This window comes from Nanorana parkeri, unplaced genomic scaffold (assembly GCF_000935625.1).
Source record: "Nanorana parkeri isolate BGI_ZX_2015 unplaced genomic scaffold, ASM93562v1 scaffold42, whole genome shotgun sequence".
Taxonomy (NCBI): Eukaryota; Metazoa; Chordata; class Amphibia; order Anura; family Dicroglossidae; genus Nanorana; species Nanorana parkeri.
In genome coordinates, this window is record NW_017306310.1 from 3,082,915 (window position 1) to 3,101,065 (window position 18,151).

Genomic DNA, 18,151 nt, shown 5'->3' on the forward strand with positions numbered 1-18,151 from the left:
CTTCTTTTTGAGATGAGACTTCTGGTTCCTCCATTGCACTTTATAATGCTTGTGGAATGACTTTGCATTAAAGAGGTCCAGCATTAAAGAGGGACTCTAGCTATCAGCAAAATTAACCCTTGTGCTGGGGTTCTAGAATGGAGAGATATATTACATCATAGATAAGCTAGTGGTCTAGATTTGAGTATGCAGCGCCATCCATATGGTGAGGCAAAGTAATGACATATTTAAAAGCAAGAGTATGTCCAAAGTACCTTTTGGAAGCTCTTGACTGGGGTGTTGATCTTCTCTCCTTGACTGAACAGAAAGCTATTGGGGAAGGTCCTCAAGAAGCCTTGTCCTGCCCCTAATCTAAGAAATGCGTTTAGTATGTTATGGGCAGCACAGGGGGTCCCCGGTTCGAATTCCGGCCAGGTCACTATCTGCAAGGAGTTTGCATGTTCTTCCTGTGCTTGTGTGGTTTTCCTCCGGGTACTCCAGTTTCCTCCCACACTCCATAAACATGCTGGCAGGTTAATTGGCTCCTCTCTAAGTTGGCCCTCTATGTATGCATGTGAGATAGGGACCTTAGATTCTATGCAGCGTGCAGAGATCTTTGCTAGAGGGCTCTGTTCCTCCCTGGATTGTCAGCAGGCAGAACACTCTTGCCTACAGCAGAGTACCGCAATGTATGCTCCTTGAGGATAGGGACTGATGTGAATGTGCAGCTACGTAAAGTGCTGCATAAATTGTCAGCGCTATATAAATACCTGCAATAAATAAATATGTTGGCTATTAACTGTCATAGAGGGTGTTTAGTTTCATCAGGCCTAATGTTCATTCCTGTCTACCCTTATGGCAGTTTCCCCTGGGTACCCTCTTCCTTTGGTGATGGTGACTTTGCAGGATCAACAACTGTGAAGCACAGGATCAAAATCTTGGCCAATATGCGAAGAGCATATACCAGATTACAGTCAGAGCAAGGCAAGGCATCTGGAGGACCTTCCCCAGTAGCGCCTGATCACCAAGGAGGAAAGACCAAAACCCGAGTGAAGAGCTTCCAAAAAAGTACTCTGTCTACAGCAGAGTACCTGCAGCAGGAGGCAAGGGTGTTCTGCCTGCTGAGAATCCAGGGAGGAACAGAGCCCTCTAGCAAAGATCTCTGCACACTGCATAGAATCTAAATTGCACCTAGGTGTGCAAGTCTTTGCTTTTAGTTCAGACACTATTGGCTGAGGAAAGCAAGTTTCCAAGGCAATATGCTTTCAGAAAATCCAGAGGAGCAAGGCGGATACTCTCAGCCTTGTCCAGAGCAGGGGTCAGGACACTCTCCATATCGCAGTGGGGACTGCACGAGTTAAGAATATCTTTATGCTTAAGACGAAAAGCTACTTTAAATGCACAAGCTTGAATGTAATGCGCACATCAAAATCTATACAATTATTATTTAAAAAAAAAAAAGTACATATTATTCTAAGTAATAATTTTGGCATTTTGGAATGAAAACTGATTGGAGGTACAAATCAATGAAATCAGATGTAAGAGTTTTTTGCAGTGAAGGTTTGAATATGACTGGTGGCAACAGATACAGTTCTTATGTCAAACAGTCCAGCCCATTACCATTATTGCCAAAGAAGAAACTGTTTCAAGGAATATACAGTAACTGCTTAGATTTTTTTTGTTTGCTGAAGTAGAGACATCTTTACCCATCGATTTAATGCCAAGACAATGTGGGTAGTGAAAATAAAAAGATTAATGTTCAATGAGGTAGAGAATAAGGCACCACAACCTTTGGCATTATTACCTGTGTGTACCATTGAAATCAATAGAAATACATTGAAAGTCATGTCAATTTTAAGTGTATTAAAAAAATGCAATGCAACACTTGATGTCTTTTCATTTATTTTAGTGGAAAATGCATTAAGGAAAATATGCTTCAAAAAGGTGCAAATGGGCCCTGAACATTTGCCTGTTGCTACAGAATCTGTTACAGCCTTCTCTTACAGATGGTTCAAGTAATAATGCTGCTGCCTCATTCATTTCTATATACTGCCAACAGTATTCAATAAGTTATTTAAATATACAAAACCAGCAATAAAATTACTAACAAATATTTAAATATACATGAATACATATTACAGTTTAGTATTTGGCAATCATTTGCAGTCTTCATCCAAGTCTGATGGCCAGTATTGATCATCCATGTAGTGGTTGTTTTTTACAGTACGGTCCTCTTCTGGAATGCTTACAGTGGCTTCCTGAATGTCATTAAGAAGGTCTTGTTCTAACTGGTCCTCTACCAATTTGTATAGCTCCATGCATGTTTGAGCATCTTCCACTGACGAGTGTCCCTTTTTACCCACCTGCATCACACAAAGAAAAATAAAATATAATTATTAGGAAAGTTCATCATATACAACTAATTTGTCTCTTTGCCTGCCAAGGGTGTCTACTACAAGTCTTTGTTGTAGCCACGGCTGTGTACACAATGACATGTGAAACACATCATGACAACCAAAGGACAGCCATGAATGAGTTTTAAAAATGCTGTCACATATTCCTATTGGTCTATAAATTATGACAAGTAGCATAACCGGCCAATAAGAATGTGCAGAAGGTACGGTGAGGCAACCTCTGGCCCCTATCAGAAGTTCCAAAGCTTTGCCTCAATAGTCTGGAAATCTGCTTTGACAAAGGTTTGGAAGGCATCTGCAGGTATGTACACCTCCAAGTGTCTGCAGTAACAGCTGGGCCACATGAAAGGCCAACTCTAAAATCAAGCTGATCATCTATTTGCCTTACATCCAGGGATAAGAGGAAACTGCTTTTCTGAGGGGGGGTCCTCAAAAAACACAGTTTAACCTTTCCCCAAAAATCCAGCCAAAAAGCTTTTTATCTAGATTTTGAGGCAAATACTATTACAGCACTCCAGGCAAAGGTTTTCTTAACCCTTGCAATGGGGCTACCCTCACACTGCAAGGGTTAAGTGCTTATTTTAGGTCTAAGTACTAAAATAAAAAAAGTTATACTTACCTGATCCTCACAGCTGGCTGGCTGTTAGACCAGTGCTTCCAGCATCTCCCCTGCGCTCCAGCGGTCTAAGCTCCTGTGAGTCATTACTTTCAATACACTGTGTACTGGACGTGAGGATGCCAAGGGACATACCATCACTGGAACAGAGGAAAGAGGCTTGAGGGAGTACTGTAACAGCCAGCCGGCAGTGAGGATACGGCAAGTATAACATTGTTATATTGGCACCCAGATGAAAATGAGCACTTGACCCTTGCAGTGCAGATGAAGTCCCACTGCAAGTGTGAAGAACATTTTTGCTCAGAGTTCTTCATGAAATGACCCAGTATATACACCTAATAGGGATGCACAAATATCAGTATCGGTCCCAATGCTGGGCATTTTTGTACCTGTAAAAATGCCTGGACACTAAACGCCAATAACAGCACTTTAAACATTTTTTTAAATACATTCAGCTGCCCTAAGGTCCCAAGCTTACTGGGGGACCTCGTGGCAGCCATCTGGGGTCCTTGTCGCACATCCTTCACCTCCTCCCACATCCGCGAGACCCCCGCTAGCAGCCCTGGTGAGCAACACAGTAAGTAGCTTCATATTATTCTGCACTGCTCTACAATGTATTGCTGAGATTTCTAGTCCTCTATAGCTGGTGGTATTCTGCATTCCTGTATAATGTATCGCTGGGATTTGTAGTCCCTCTACAGCAGGGGTGCCCATTAGGTAGATCGTGATCTACCAGTAGCTCTCAAAGCTGATGCTGGTAGATCAGGAAGGGCGTGAATGGTGGCCCCCTTATTCCATTTTGGTATATTTATTTAGCTGTGCACACATGATTACCTATTAGCCTGAGTCTGCTGAGCCAAGCTCCCTGATACTGGTGGTTGAATTGCTATGTATTACATCAAAGAATATTAGTTTACACAGCCTCCTGCACTACACTGTTTGCAAAATACAGCAAGGTGAGCCTGGAGAGAGAGCGGGGAAGAGACAGACAGGAAAGATAGAGAGGAGAGACAGCCAGGGGAGAAAATGAGGAATGACAGCCATTAGGGGGCGAGGAGAGAAAAGAGAGACAGCCAGGAGGATGAGCAAGGAGAGACAGCCAGGAGAGCGAGAGCAAGGGAGGTTTTTTTTTTTCTCGTTGGTAGATCTCATGTAGCTCGTCATTTGAAAAGTAGATCTTAACACAAAAAAGTGTGGGCACCCCTGCTCTACAGCTTGGAGTCAGCGGCAGAACTATCAGGGTTTCAGCATTTACAGCCGGGACCGGGCCCTGACACTTCACCACTGTCCTAAAATCATTCGTTTGTATAGTTTTTGAAAAATTGTCCCATGACACTAAAAAGAAAACACAAGCATCGGTAATTAGTATCGGCGAGTATATGAGGAAAAGTATCGTTACTCGTACTCATCTGGGAAAAAATGGTATCGATGCATCCTTAATACCTAATCTTACCTGTATCCGTTTCTGCAGAAGACACCATGCTAGACTCTTTAAAGAAGGTGTATGTGACAGTTCTGCCATTTGGATGAGCAGGTGTATTCTACTCGTGTCTCTTGTTTGTTCCTTGGGATGGTAATATCTTAGAGCTTTAAAATCATTTTGCACTGCATGTCCAATTACTCTCTTATCCTTGAGGATGTTCAGGATCTGGAAGACAAATCATAGAACAGGTTTCATAAAGATTTTAGTAGAAATATCTTGCATAATCAATACTGATTACTTCTAAGTTATTGAACAGAGAGTAATCCCAGACAAACAGAAGGCATTACAGCATGTATTTAATTGAGATAAAATACAAAATGTTTAAAAGGTAGTCTTCATATACATCATACTCTGCAAGACTTAGCATGCAGGTAGAAGGCCAATTCCCAGCCATTTTCAAAAAATTGAGGTTGGCGAGTGTTTGCTATGCACCAACGCTGAGCTAGAAAGTATCCCTTTTTAGATTTTAACCTAAAGCCTACTCACTTGTGGCAATCTGGACGTCATGAGGGCTTAGGACGGGGCTGACCCTGTGGATAAGCACTAACATTAATATATCCTCATAATAAAATATTAAAACCACCTCACGGATATACCTGTTGCACTTCAGGGCTAGTTCACACCAGAACTGCATCACATCTGCGTGCGTCTGCGCAGCTGCAATGGGGTTTGCTGCGTTTTTAACCGCAATTATGAAGTGATCCGATTTTTTTAAAAAATTCAAAATGCATATTAGACCATGATGTCGCTTCCTTCTTCCTGTCAGAGCACTTCCAAATCTGCTCCCCCCCACCCCATTTTGGATGCATTGTTCCTTTGCGATCAGGTGCAGCTAAAATGGGGCAAGCAGGATTTCTTCTGACTGCATTGGAACAGACTGCACTGGTGTGAACAGAGCAGCAGAAATCCCATAGGAAAGCCTTGTAATAAAGTTTGGATGCAGCTGCCAAACTTAGCAGACTGCATCTGGTGTGAACTAGCCCTTAAAGGGTCAAGCCTCACAAAACTTGACTTTCAGTTATGAGTATACAATGGTGGGTTTAATCAGCCAATGGCATCTTTCCTTAGAGCCTTAAGTGGCAAATTCTCCTCACCAATGTTCCCCCCAGTCATTAAAAGGAGAAATATGGGATGAGTGAAAACCACTCATCTCCACAGTTAGAGCCAATGGGTGACACTGCAGCTGTTACATGTCATCTCTATTGATCAAGAACTGAGTGATCACATCCCACTAATCGCTCAATTCCCGATCCTCTCCCTGCAGAGAGTGACCGCTCCCCGCAGGGCTTCCCCCCTCTGACTGGAGGGACAGACAGGAAGGCGGGCACAGCTGACTGACTCTAGAGAGGCAGAGCCACCTGACAATATTGGTCGGGATCCTTCCCAGCTGCAGCGTGGCTCTGCGCTGTCAGCATATAGTGGTCAATAGCCTGCTAGATGCAGAGTTTTGGGACACAGAAGGACATAGTAAATTTCCTCCTGCCACCATAAAGAAAACTATGGCAAAAAACAAAGTTGGGCCATAGTTCTCTTTCAATAGCTCTATGTTCCTGCAGGATTACAAATCTCAATATTCATTATATAATCTGTATGGTAAAAGATAAATGCATAATCCAACAGGAAAAGTGAACTCCCTTTGTAATAACTGCAGAAAGTGGGCAGATGGACTCGTGGACCAAAGAAATAGAAGATGGCACTGGAGATGTATCACCCATTTGGCTTTTTAAATTCTTCTAGCAAAAACCACAAACTGATCTGACCCAACTTTCCCATACATTTACACTTCAGAATCAAAGAACAAAAGATAACTATGGTAATGTGTTGGCTATTGCTTCAATTTGTAGATTCATTCACATTAAAGCAAACCTTGGGCACATTAGGGGTTTAACTGTGAATGGCATTTGATGGCAGACACCATTGCAGACTTTCTGTAATACTATGCAATATATGATGCAGTGCCAGTTAACCAAATTTTCTGACATAAAACAGTATTACATTAAAATTAAGTGATGGAATCATTTCAGCTCCAAGTATCATAGCGTTTACCTCTTTCTGCGCAACTTTAAACGGAATGGCGTTTTTCATGTGACGTATGGTGATACCACTCCACCGTGTTCTGTAGTCTGTTATTGGCAGCTGTGGCTTAATGTATTTGTCATATACAACGTCTCCTCTGTAGTCAACAATACTACACCGTGCCAGCTCGCTGATCCGACCACCAGGCCCTGTGCCAACCATCTCACAGTCAATGGCAACACACTTCCCAGGCTTTAGCCATGAGCAAGGGGACGAAGGTCTGCTAGAATGAGAACTGCTTGACATGGACAAGCCACTGTCATAGTCACATGCTGTCGAACAAACAGAGGAGCTTGTAGCCATGGTTGGAAGAGAACAAAGCATGGCCTTTATCTTATCGAGTTTTGACTGGTCATCCAAGCAATCTGTGCTCAGCTCATCTACATGTAGCTTACAATGGCTGTCTTGATTAGTTGCACAACATGAACCGTCTCCTTTTCGTGATATGGTCTTGAGTTTCCGAGTGCCATGCTGCTGCAGGAACTCTTTGTACTTCACAAAACGTTGGTGTTTTCTACTCTTTCTGTGGCTCTTCACACATGAAACTTTAGGCTTCTCCATTACGATATCTTTATGCGAAGAGCTCAGGTATTGACTGGAACCTCGGAAGCCATAAAACAAATTGCTGGCAGCTCTGCCTTCCATTTTCAGGGATTGCTAGAGATGACACACAAAAGGGATTTAAAGATTAAAAACTACTACTAAGGAGAGCACCTGTCACTTAGCAATAGACATAGTGAAGATGGTATACACTGCCCACCCACCTACAAATATTTCAGTGCCAGACAAACCTACAAGGCCTGTCCATTAACAATCACTCATGCAATGGAAGACAGTTCCTACATAACTAAGTTTCAGCTTTAACAAAGGGCTCAGCATTTTTATCTACAGCTCAAACTTATTCTTTAGATCTAGCTAGTGATGAGTGGTTGTAACCCACGTCAGGTTTTTTTTTTATGTCTGTTTCCATGCTAGGGAGATTCACCCTCTACACTAGCCTGGTGACTGAAAGTGATGGGCACTCTAAAGACTTAAGCTGCCACCACAACAGAAACCGAAAAAAAATCTTCCAAAATGGGCATTTGTTCTGGTCACAATTGGCTAGAAGGTGATCACCTCACTTTCTGTTGGGACTGTTGGTCAGGAAGTAAAGGGAAATCTCTAGGAACGTACTGATGTTGATACCTGTATCGGTGCCGATATTGGGCATTTTCATGAATACTCGTGAAAATGCCCCGATAATAAGGGAAGATACCAGCACTTAAATGTTTAAACTGAAGCCGGTGCTGTAAACAGGCGTTGCTGTTCGGAGGAAGGCTGCCGTGGTCCCCGGGAAGGTCCTGACAGCCATCCTGTGAATCACCGGGCGAAAATCTCCTCAATCATTCTGTGAAGGCACACTGCCTGCGAGACCGATCGGTACCCCTGGTGAGAGCGGTTGCAGCTGTGACCAGGCCCTGGCGCTCCACCACTGTCCTAAAATCATAAGTCAGTATTGCTTTAGAAAAAAATGCCACATGACACTGAAAGAAAAAAAAAAAAAGTATCAGTAATTGGTATTGGGGAGTACTTGAGGAAAACTGTTGGTACTTATACTTGGTCTGGAAAAAATGGTATTGGTCCATCCCTAGAATCTCCCTAATGAAAGAGGATACAAAAATGACTTTAGAAAGTCCCTCTTAGGCCCCATGTAGGCTGGGTTCACACCTAGGCGTATTACGCATGCACGTCTGTCGCGCGATTCCGAAGGCTACTTGGCTGTATCCCAATGGAAAACGCCCTCCAAAACGGCCCAAAGAAGTACATGTACTTTTGTAGGGCGTTCAGACGGGCGGAAATACGGAAAGGTGTGAACCATACCCATTGAAAACAATGGGATTTTCATGGTTGTACGTTTTGTAGAGCGTTCATAGAGCGTTGAACGCCCGACAAAACGGAAAGGTGTGAACGGGGCCTCACACTGAGCGATTTATGCAGCGATATCGCTCATATTTCCGCGCTATATCGCTCTATGTAGCTTCACCAATACATTTCAATGTAGCTGTTCACATCTCGTCGCTCAATATCGCTCAATATCGCTTGTAGCTCGTCGATGGTAGCTTGTCGCTCCTACATGACCCTTTTTTAGAGCGATTTTGAGCGATATTGCTCCTGATTGCATACAGCCCAATAGGAAGGAAGAAGTCGCGCGATTTCCATGTCGCTCAGTGTGAATGGGGTCTTAGGCTGGATTCACACCTGGGCGTACCGTAGGCGTGTTTTTTTTCATTCAGTGAACCGCACGTTTTTATATCTCCCTGGCGGTATGATTTTTTTTTCTCCTTTATTTTCTGTGTTTTTAAAAAAAACTTTCAAACTTCCCGCTGGTTCCGCCCCCCTGCGACGCGGCCGCTCGCAAGGGATGGAACCCGGGGATCGCGGACAAGGTAAGTCCGACGCTGTATTCCCGAGTGTGGCTCGGGGGTACCGCGTTGTTAACCCCGAGCCACACTCGGGAATAACAATGGATACGCGCTGAAAAACGCGCCAAAGAAGCTCCTGTACTTGTTTAGGCGTAGGGCGTTTTTTAGCGCGTTTCCACGGGCTGAAATACACCCAGGTGGGAACCATGCCCATAGGAAAGTATGGGATTTCACTTGCTGAGCGTTTTTCAGCGAGTGAACCTGGCCTTAGTGAAGAGATAATGTGACATCCCTCCTGGCGGTCTCATGAGCATGATTGTGAATTCATCAGAATACGTAAATATAGATGGAGGTGTGAAGTCCAGGACTGTGATTGTACCTAAATGTTTACTATTTGGACCGTCACTGACCCAAAACAAACAAATGCAGATTAGATTGTGGGGCACCATGACGCTTCCACTTCAAAAACAAGTCATCAAGGATAGGTTTCATGTTTTCAATCCTATCATATTTTTTTAAATTGTATTCCAATGTGTGGCCTTCAATGGCCTGCACAGTTCACATATTTCAATCCCAAAAAAAAAACCCCTTGGGATTGAGATGAATAGGAGGTTTGCAGCATTACAGTGCATCGGACAAGTCTGAAGAACTACGTTGTGCTATTAAGTCAGCGTGGACCCAAATCCTTTAGGTCTGTTTCAAGCACTTTAGAGAATCCATACAGAATTCAGGCCTTTGTGAAGTAAAAGGCAGTCCTGGCTAGCACTAAAGTATAGGCATTAACCACTTCGTGTCCAGAGCTATTTTTAATCCACACACATAAAATGTGCATTTTGGTCGAAAATTACTTCCTCAAACAATGAAACATTTTCTGAAAGCAGAAGCCCTGCAGAATAAAACCGTAGTAGTTGCATTTTTGTGTCTCACACAATTGTTTATTAAATCTATATTTTCAGGAAGAAATACATTAGAAATTCAGTATAACAAACACAGTAGAAGAACGAATTTCTGGTAAATTATAAAAGTGGGTTGCATCAAGTACATAAGATACCAAAAACATCAAACCTTAAAATTGAATGTGCCTGTGAAACCCAAAATTGTCCATAGGCGATGTTTTAAAAGCCTTTGCCACTCATCAATTTAGAGTTAACAAACAACAATGGAACTAGAATTACTGCTCTCCCTTTGACGTTTGCAGCGATCACCAAACGTGTGTGGTGCAGTCGCTGTTTCCATACATGTGGGCGCCCCGTTATTTCTGTTCAACACTTTTTTCCCCAACTATTTTAACCAGCCCTTTATGTGATAGCATATGGGCAGGTGACAGGTTCTCTTTATGAAGACATCAGTGGGTTTATTAGACCTCTCCCCTGCCTTTCACCCCAGCAAATCAAGCACAGGATTATGCTTAACAGCCTGCTTACCCGGATGTTCAGCCAACAAGTGCTCTGAGTGCTTCCGGGTTCAGGGCTGTCAGCTTGCTGGGTTGTCACACATACAGGCCAATAAAAGGGATCAGACGGCTCTAGAACCACCCAGATCACTTTTACTGGATAGCTGGGAGCCAGCTGAAGAAAATGACCCTAAGCTCATGGCTGCAACAACACTTGAAATTCATGACGTTTGTATGTATGTGTACACATGTATTAAGAGTTCTGCTCAGAGTTCAGTCTTAATACATTTGGCCCTTCATGAGATTGAAGTATATCTTTAGTTTTGGATAGCATAGGGAAGTAGTAGGAACCCCAGGTCTTATTGCTTTCTGTGTCCATTTGGGTAGTTTCACCACCGTCTATACATTTGTGGCTGAAAGTTATAAGAAATCAGAAATGTTTGAAGGGAAAATCTTGCAATGTGGGGATACCTATTCCAATGACAACTGTCTAAGAAGGGAATTCCCTCTCTTTGTATTGTATATCAAAGGAGATCTATGAGGGGGGTGAATTTCACTCATCTCCATAGTTAGAGCTGACGTGTGACAATGAAGCGGTCCCACGTTGGCTCTATAGATCGAGAACTGAGCGATCACATATTGATGATCGATCAGTTACCAATCTTCTCCCTGCAGAGAGTGGTGACTTTAAAAAAAAAATTGTGGTGTTTTTGTTTGTTTTGTGTGTGTAAATTTTTATTTATTTTGTGAGAATTTTTTTTACACTTAACTTTATTATCACATAGGGTGCTAATAAGTACCCTATGTAATAACAAATTACAGTTACAGGTCCCCTTTATGGAGACATCAGGGGTCTCTAAGACCCCTGTCACCTAGGGACCCCCAGAGAAACTGATGAAGCACAGATCTGCTTCATCAGCTTCTCTCCGGTTCCTGTACCGAAGAGTGACAGAGGAACGCGGAAGTGATGTAATATACATCATCACTTCCTGCATTCAGAGACCGGGAGGAGAGCGGAGGGAGATCTGGTAGGTTCTTCCTCCGTTCTCAGTGCACAGAGCCACATCGCCCGGGACGGATGGAGGCCCGGGATCGCTGCGGGGACAGCGACGGCGACCAGAGGTAAGGAGGGAGGCGCACCTTCACTTCCATCATACAAGCGATCGGGCGTCTTCACAGATGCCGGACCGCTTGTATGTAAACGGCCATCGCTGGCCCAGCTCCTTAATTACAATTGATCTGGGCGGATGTACTGCCACCCAGATCACTTATACTAACCTGCAATCGTGCTGGATCACTACCACCCCCCTCGTGGTTTTTAGGGTCCCCCACTCCTCTGGAGGGCCCAGGACCACAGCAGTCGGGGTTAGGATGGAGAGTGGGAACAGACCAGGGAACGTCCAGTAAAACTGTGCAGCACGTTTGTGGTGCTATTACTTCTTAATGCCAACCTAAATGTGGCCGTGAAAATGCACGCTTCTTCCCACACATCAAACGCACAGATTCCACACATTTGTGGCTATATTAATAGCCGCAAGCGCATGGAATATGCACCTAAAAGCACAGTAGGACATTTTTGCAGGACACACATTTTCGTACTGTGCGGACACCACCCTAGTGTGAACAATGCACATTGGAAAGCATTGATTTTTTTATGTTTAACGCCTTTCCACGCAAACCGCTCATGTGTGAATGGAGCCTAACTTCTCCTCACTGTCATGTGACATCTTAAAGGGGTTCTAAACCCTCCGGTTTGTTTGCCTATATCTACTGCTAGCAAGCAGTAGATATAGGCAAGAAGTTTAAAAAAAAAACGCTTTAACTAGGTTTAAACATACCTCGTTATCGCTCCGCGCTCCCGCACCGAGAATCAGGAACTGCTAGTACGGCCGCAAAGGATCTTGGGCAGGCGCATGCGCAGTTCCGATTCTCGGCCGGGAGACGAGCAGAGACGCAAGGTAAGTCTATGGACGCGTGCACCAGCATGCAGACACCACTGGATCGGAGGGACAGAGCAGTCAGCGCTGGATCGGAGTGACGTCACACCGCTGGAGGGACAGATGAAAACATGGGGAAAGAAGAGGAAGATGATCGGAATAAGAGACATCATTTAAAGGTAAGTGCTAACATTAACATGGGGGGGGAGGGAAACTTTTTTTGGACTTTAATGTCACTTTAATATTGGGGTAAGAGGCCTCATCTGTAAAAATCAAGAACCCTCCTACAACAGTCGTCTAGTATTTTCACCAACGTTCAGCATATCACTAATGGGTGCACCCATCTTTCAAAGAACGGCACAGTGCAGAGACATGTCGCCGTCATATGCCGTCAGGGAGTATAGAGGAGCTAGTGCTGACATCTGCATTATTCACGTGGGCCATGTGTGTCCAGCTGCTACAGAACTCGACCTACCAGCGAGCCCGGCCTCGCATTACTATAAATCTACAACGTTCCAACAGACTTCGTCTCACCTGACACCCGCCCGCCGGTCCCCCGCGACTCTCCGGACCCAGAACTGTACAGATGACACGTGTTCCTATACCGACTTCTCTACGGTCTTGCCCGGACATGTCCCTCTCACTGCTGAACTGTGATTGGCTGCTCTTGCCAAGTACCCCGCCCTTCTCTTTTTCTGATTGGACAATGGAGGCTGCCGGAACCGGTGAGCTCTGTGCTATAGGAATTCAGTGGGGATGGGTGACGTCACGGGGTGACGCTAACTTGCTGATCTAGGATGATTTTAGTGCCACGTGACAGCCGGCTGCTGCATGGAGAGATTCGTCATCGGGAGGAGGGGGGCTGTCATTTTGCTGTGTATGCAGCGCCCAGCCATGTATGACTTTGATACCTGTCTAGGGCTCATCACACATGTTACAAGCTGATTGTACAATTTGCCAACAGCTGTGTGGTGTGAGAGCCTGCCTGACCAGTTACAACTTGATTGGATGGTTTAGGTGGGATCTTAGAGCCCATTCACACCTGGGCCGTTGCGGATCATCGCGGCTATCGCGCTGATCTCAAAGGGGAGGTTTTGGGAGTTTCTAAGTGCATGTAAATGAGTGTGCAGCGCTCAGGGTCACCAATAAGTGAACCAAAAAACTATCAAATATGTGTTATTAACACACAATAAAAGTGCTTATAATCTTTAGTGCAGACCTGCGATCCCCCTGAGGACATCTTTTATGACGAAACGCGTCAGGTCGGGGCTACACATCTCAATACCACGCACAACAAGGAAATACAGGACATCTACACGCTGCCTGTGAGCGGCCGATCTTTTTGCTTTCAAACTGTAAGTTACTAGTAACATGTTGATGTCGACTAAACCATGAGGAGTTTCCTTTTTTATTCTCGTTAAATATCGATCTATGGGACTCTGATGAGCCGCTTGCTGGGACGTATCTGCTTCTCATCTTTTTATTGCCTACAAACGATATTGGTTTGGTGAGTGCGCACCCCAGTGGGGAATTTGGCGTGAACACACGGTGTGGGAGAAAGATTGCAAAGCACCTGTTTGAAGTTTTTGTCATCAATATATTATATACAATTGGATTAAATAACAGTTTGGACTCACTTTATGATTTTTCACTTGCATACATGACCCTTTGGATTGATTTGATGCACGTTTATATTTGATTGCAACAAGGAATTTTCTTATAATTTTTGTATAATAATTTTTTTTTTGCACGAAGTGAAATTTTGTATTTAATATCTCACTGGCTACCACCAGGATATGGTAGCAGATTATGCACTAAAGATTATAAGCACTTTTATTGTGTGTTAATAACACGCATTTGATAGTTCTTTTGTTCACTTATTGGTGACCCATACATTTTGACCCCAGTGTCCCTAGAGCAGCAGCTTTATTTATAAATACACAGATATGTATATATATCCTAATCCATAAGTTTACAGTTTTACATATTTCATCTCGAGTTTCTAAGTGCGCTTCAGTGCTGAAAGGCAATTGAAAACGCCCAAAACCGCGCTGATCAGCGTGGTTCCATTGAAACCTGTATGGAAACCGCACTGATCAGCAAGGCAAAAATAGTGCAGGAAGCAGTTTGGCCGGGGGCCGGTTCGGATCGCGCGGTTGCATGAATGGTCCCCTTAGAAAGGTATATCGTTCATGTTGGTGGATCCGTGTGGCCGAACCGCCCGGTGTGAACGGAGTCTTATATAGTTTTGGTAAGTCTAAGCTTGATTTTAAAATGTATGGTGACCCCAAGGCGGAATGTATACATGTTGAGTACCAACCTCTGGTTACCCTTTCACTGCTGTGATTGTCTGACAGTAAGGACAACCATATACTATGCAATCTGACTATACAACTATGTAGTATGAAGGCCTGCCTGATTACATACAAAGTAGAAATGTGCACAGGCAAAAAAGTTGGGGATTCGGGTCGGAAAGTCAGTTAGTTTTGGTATTCGGATTCCTCCGAATTTTTGTTAACTTCGGATGAGTTAAAGGAGAACTATGAGGTGAGTGCTTATCACTCATCCTCATAGTTCTAGCCGACCTGTGACAATGAAACTGTCAATGAATAAGCCGATTTGCTTATCTTTCAAATACATTCAAGTACCTTAATTACAGACATCCCAACCTGCAAAACCTTATTTCAGGGAGGTTCCTGTCTCATTTTCAGGGAGGTGCCCTTTCTGTTTTTTTTTTGTTTTTTTACATTGGTCGTCGTCAGAATATAAACGTAATAATAATGATATGTATTAGGGGTGCGGAAGTTAACGATTAATCCGTCGATTAATCGTTAATTTCTTTGATCGATCAAAATTATTTTGATCGATCAAAGTACTCACCTCTCCGCCGGCTTCCGTCGGAGATCCGGTGACGTCACGGACATCGACGTCACCGGAAATTGCCCACTGATACCTTAACGGAAAGGTTTACTCACAGTAAACCTTTCAGGGAGAAAATGCCTCTCTCGCGGACGTCGGGGAGCCGCTAACTAATAGAGGGAGACTCCCTGAACATCAGGGAGACTTGAGATCCCTGTAATTATTAACACAATGGTGGAATTTATCAAAACTGCAACAGACAAAATCTGGAGCATTTGCCCATGGCAATGTATTTTCACCTGGTGATCCAGCCAGTAAGTCTGTCATTTTGTAACTTCTGTTAACAGGTCAAGTTCTCCAGGAAATGTGGCAGTTAGAAGGTTGAAACAAACCATTTACCACTGACAGGGGTCCTTACAATGGTCAGCTTTTATTCATTTATGTAAGACCTTTATCCCAAAAGGAAAAAAAAGACTGTCGCAGTGACTGCTTAAAAAGTGTTATCTGGAGTTCAGTTTTAATTTGTTAGTCAAGTCCATCTAAAACTGCTAGTGTGTCTACACTACCTTCCCTACTGGATAACAATGTCCAAGGGTGGCTATGTTGCTCCTCCATAGAGTGGAGCCACCCTAAGAAAGGAAGTGTGTTACTAGCCTACAAAAAGCCTAAACAAGAACACATTTAAGGATTGGAATGCTGCAACATATTACATTTTCTGCTCTGTGTTTACGCATACTTTACCCTGTCACTTCTAGTGACAGGCTTGCTTTAAAGTGACATTAAACCCTCAGATTTTTTTAATATAAAACAATACTGTAATGTGTTCCTTACTGTAATCCATGGTTGTTTCCCTTCTCTTTGCTGCTCTTCCTTTTAAATCCTCATGTCTTCTCATGCTTGGGGAGAACTTCCCTTTGCAGCTGAGTGCCTCTTCCTGTAGTGCTGGCTCAGGTTGCAAACGTACACACAGACACCATGTATCCATTTCAGAGACAAGGCAGTCTGCTGCAAAACAGAAGTTCTCCCCAAGCATGAGAACAGATACAGATTTAAAAGGAAGAGCAGCAAAGAGAAGGGAAACTACCATGGATTACAGTAAGGCACACATTACAGTATTGTTTTATGTTAAAAAATCTGAGGGTTTAATGTCACTTTAACTTTAAACTTTGGAAGTGTGTGTTCCCTAGCTGATTGAACGATTGGCTTCTGAATTAAACTCAGTGGCTTTGAAATCTTTTGTTTCATGTTAAATAGTCCCCTGGCCTTAAGTGCCCATTCACACTGGGCGTTTAATCAAGCGATTTCCGCCACGATATCGCGCATATTTGCAGCGTGATATTGCGAGAAGTCGGCGGCCAATGATTTTCAATGGAGCTGTTCTGTTGAACAGCTCCATGTCGCTCGTCACGGTCGCGTGTCGCCTGTGCGGGACCCTTTTTCCCGCGGATGTCGCGCAATTTTTCTAATTCTGCATGCAGCCCGACGGTGAAGGTCACGAGATCGTCGCTGGAATGCCGCCCCGAACAGTCGCGCTTTCCCGGCCGTGCGGTTCCGCACGAGGTAAGTGTCGCTAAGTGTGAATGGAGCCTTAGACAGGAGTCAGCAAATATGTTTGACAATATAGCAGCCACCTTCAAGATGAGAAATGCTACATTACATAGTTATGAGTTTTTGTTTGTGAATGTCTGCAGATAAAATGTATCTTTTAAATATTTGCTTTTATTTTTAATTTTGTTCTTTCTCTTATAGTGTTAACTGTATGGTTAAGATGAATAATAACAGCAGTCTGCGTATGAAGAGCAGGTTGGCTGCCTACCTGGAGTTCTAATTGGGAATACTCACCTGTAACATTGCAAGCTGCTTTTCCATCACAGAAAACCGCTATGAGGAATTCAAATCCCTTGCTATGTGTGATTAAGATGACTAGCTTCGGTAGTACTGACAAAGACAGCTGGGCTTCATGCCTTCTGAAAACTACAGGAGATTACAACCCCCCAAGAGTCTCCGAAGCAGCCATCACAGCCAAAAAAATATGATTCAGGATGCATTTATATTTGGCTGCATGTCATTCATTCTTTCAAGCATTCTATTATGTTTAAGTAATAGAGGATCGGACATATTGAGGCAATGCATACTGTATCTTCCCTTAATAAAGCACTCTGCTGGATGTCACTGATGCTGCACAAACAGCCATTAAATTGCCAACAGAGTCTCCATAAAACCAGCATGATATACTCAAGTTGTTTTTTCTTAATATTTACAGCAATCCATTTTGTCATTAGTATTCCTGATCGCAAGTTAATAAAAACAACATTAAGAGAAAAAGCTGAGGTATTGAAAGACTTCTACATTTGAGAAAAATACCTTTTTTTTATGTGTGGAATTGTGCTGTTATATATTTTATAATTGTTCTAAAAAAAAAAACTTGTTGCTTAACCTCTTGCCGTCCGCCCGTTGAGAAAAAACGGACGGACGGCAGACTCGCATGCGCGGGTTGCCGTCGCGAGACGGCATTTTATTCCTGCTCGCGCGCGCTAGGGGGCAGGAAAGACCCGCTCGTTACTACAGCCGTTAACGGCTGTTTCACATACAACCTATCAGCGGCTCTATAGCCACCGATCGGTTGTATGGCGTGAATTTCAGAGCGCCCTCCCCCCCAATCTCGAGTGCCGCCATCTCCCCCCTCCTGGCCCCTCACCTTTAATCCCGGGAAGATGTCAACTGGTTAAATGATGTTTCTTCATGAGTTGCAAAATGGACTTCCCAAACAAGGATCAGTACTGTGCTTCAGCTTATTTATTGAGACAAAGGGCCTGATTTACTAACGCAAACTCCCGTATGTTTGGCATGCGTGTGCGCATACACGAACGAAAACACGCCCAGCCGTATTTATGAAGTGAACACGGGCATTCTGAAACGGCATCAGGCCTAGTAGTTCTGTAGCTATATATTTATGTAGATGACAGGCATTCTGAAATGGCATCAGGCCTAG

At 43.6% G+C, this 18,151-nt stretch overlaps 1 protein-coding gene across 1 annotated transcript; it reads right to left on the reverse strand.

Moving 5' to 3' along the window:
* Positions 1 to 1,925: 1,925 nt before the first annotated feature.
* LOC108799764 (apoptosis-enhancing nuclease-like) lies at positions 1,926 to 12,862 on the reverse strand. Its single transcript, XM_018571677.1, has 4 exons — positions 12,835 to 12,862; positions 6,539 to 7,225; positions 4,463 to 4,657; positions 1,926 to 2,342 (listed from the first exon to the last, which is right to left on the reverse strand). The coding sequence occupies exons 2-4, from the start codon at positions 7,211 to 7,213 to the stop codon at positions 2,136 to 2,138; spliced, it is 1,077 nt and encodes a 358-aa protein (XP_018427179.1). The 5' UTR covers positions 7,214 to 7,225; positions 12,835 to 12,862; the 3' UTR covers positions 1,926 to 2,135.
* Between the last annotated feature and the right edge of the window lie 5,289 nt (positions 12,863 to 18,151).

Coding starts and splice junctions, on each gene's coding strand:
- LOC108799764 (XM_018571677.1), bottom strand. CDS start 7,213: ATGGAAGGCAGAGCTGCCAGCAATTTGTTTTATGGCTTCCGAGGTTCC. Junction 4,658..6,538: donor TTAAAGTTGCGCAGAAAGAG/GTAAACGCTATG, acceptor TTTGTCTTCCAG/ATCCTGAACATCCTCAAGGA. Junction 2,343..4,462: donor TTCTGCAGAAACGGATACAG/GTAAGATTAGGT, acceptor TGTGTGATGCAG/GTGGGTAAAAAGGGACACTC.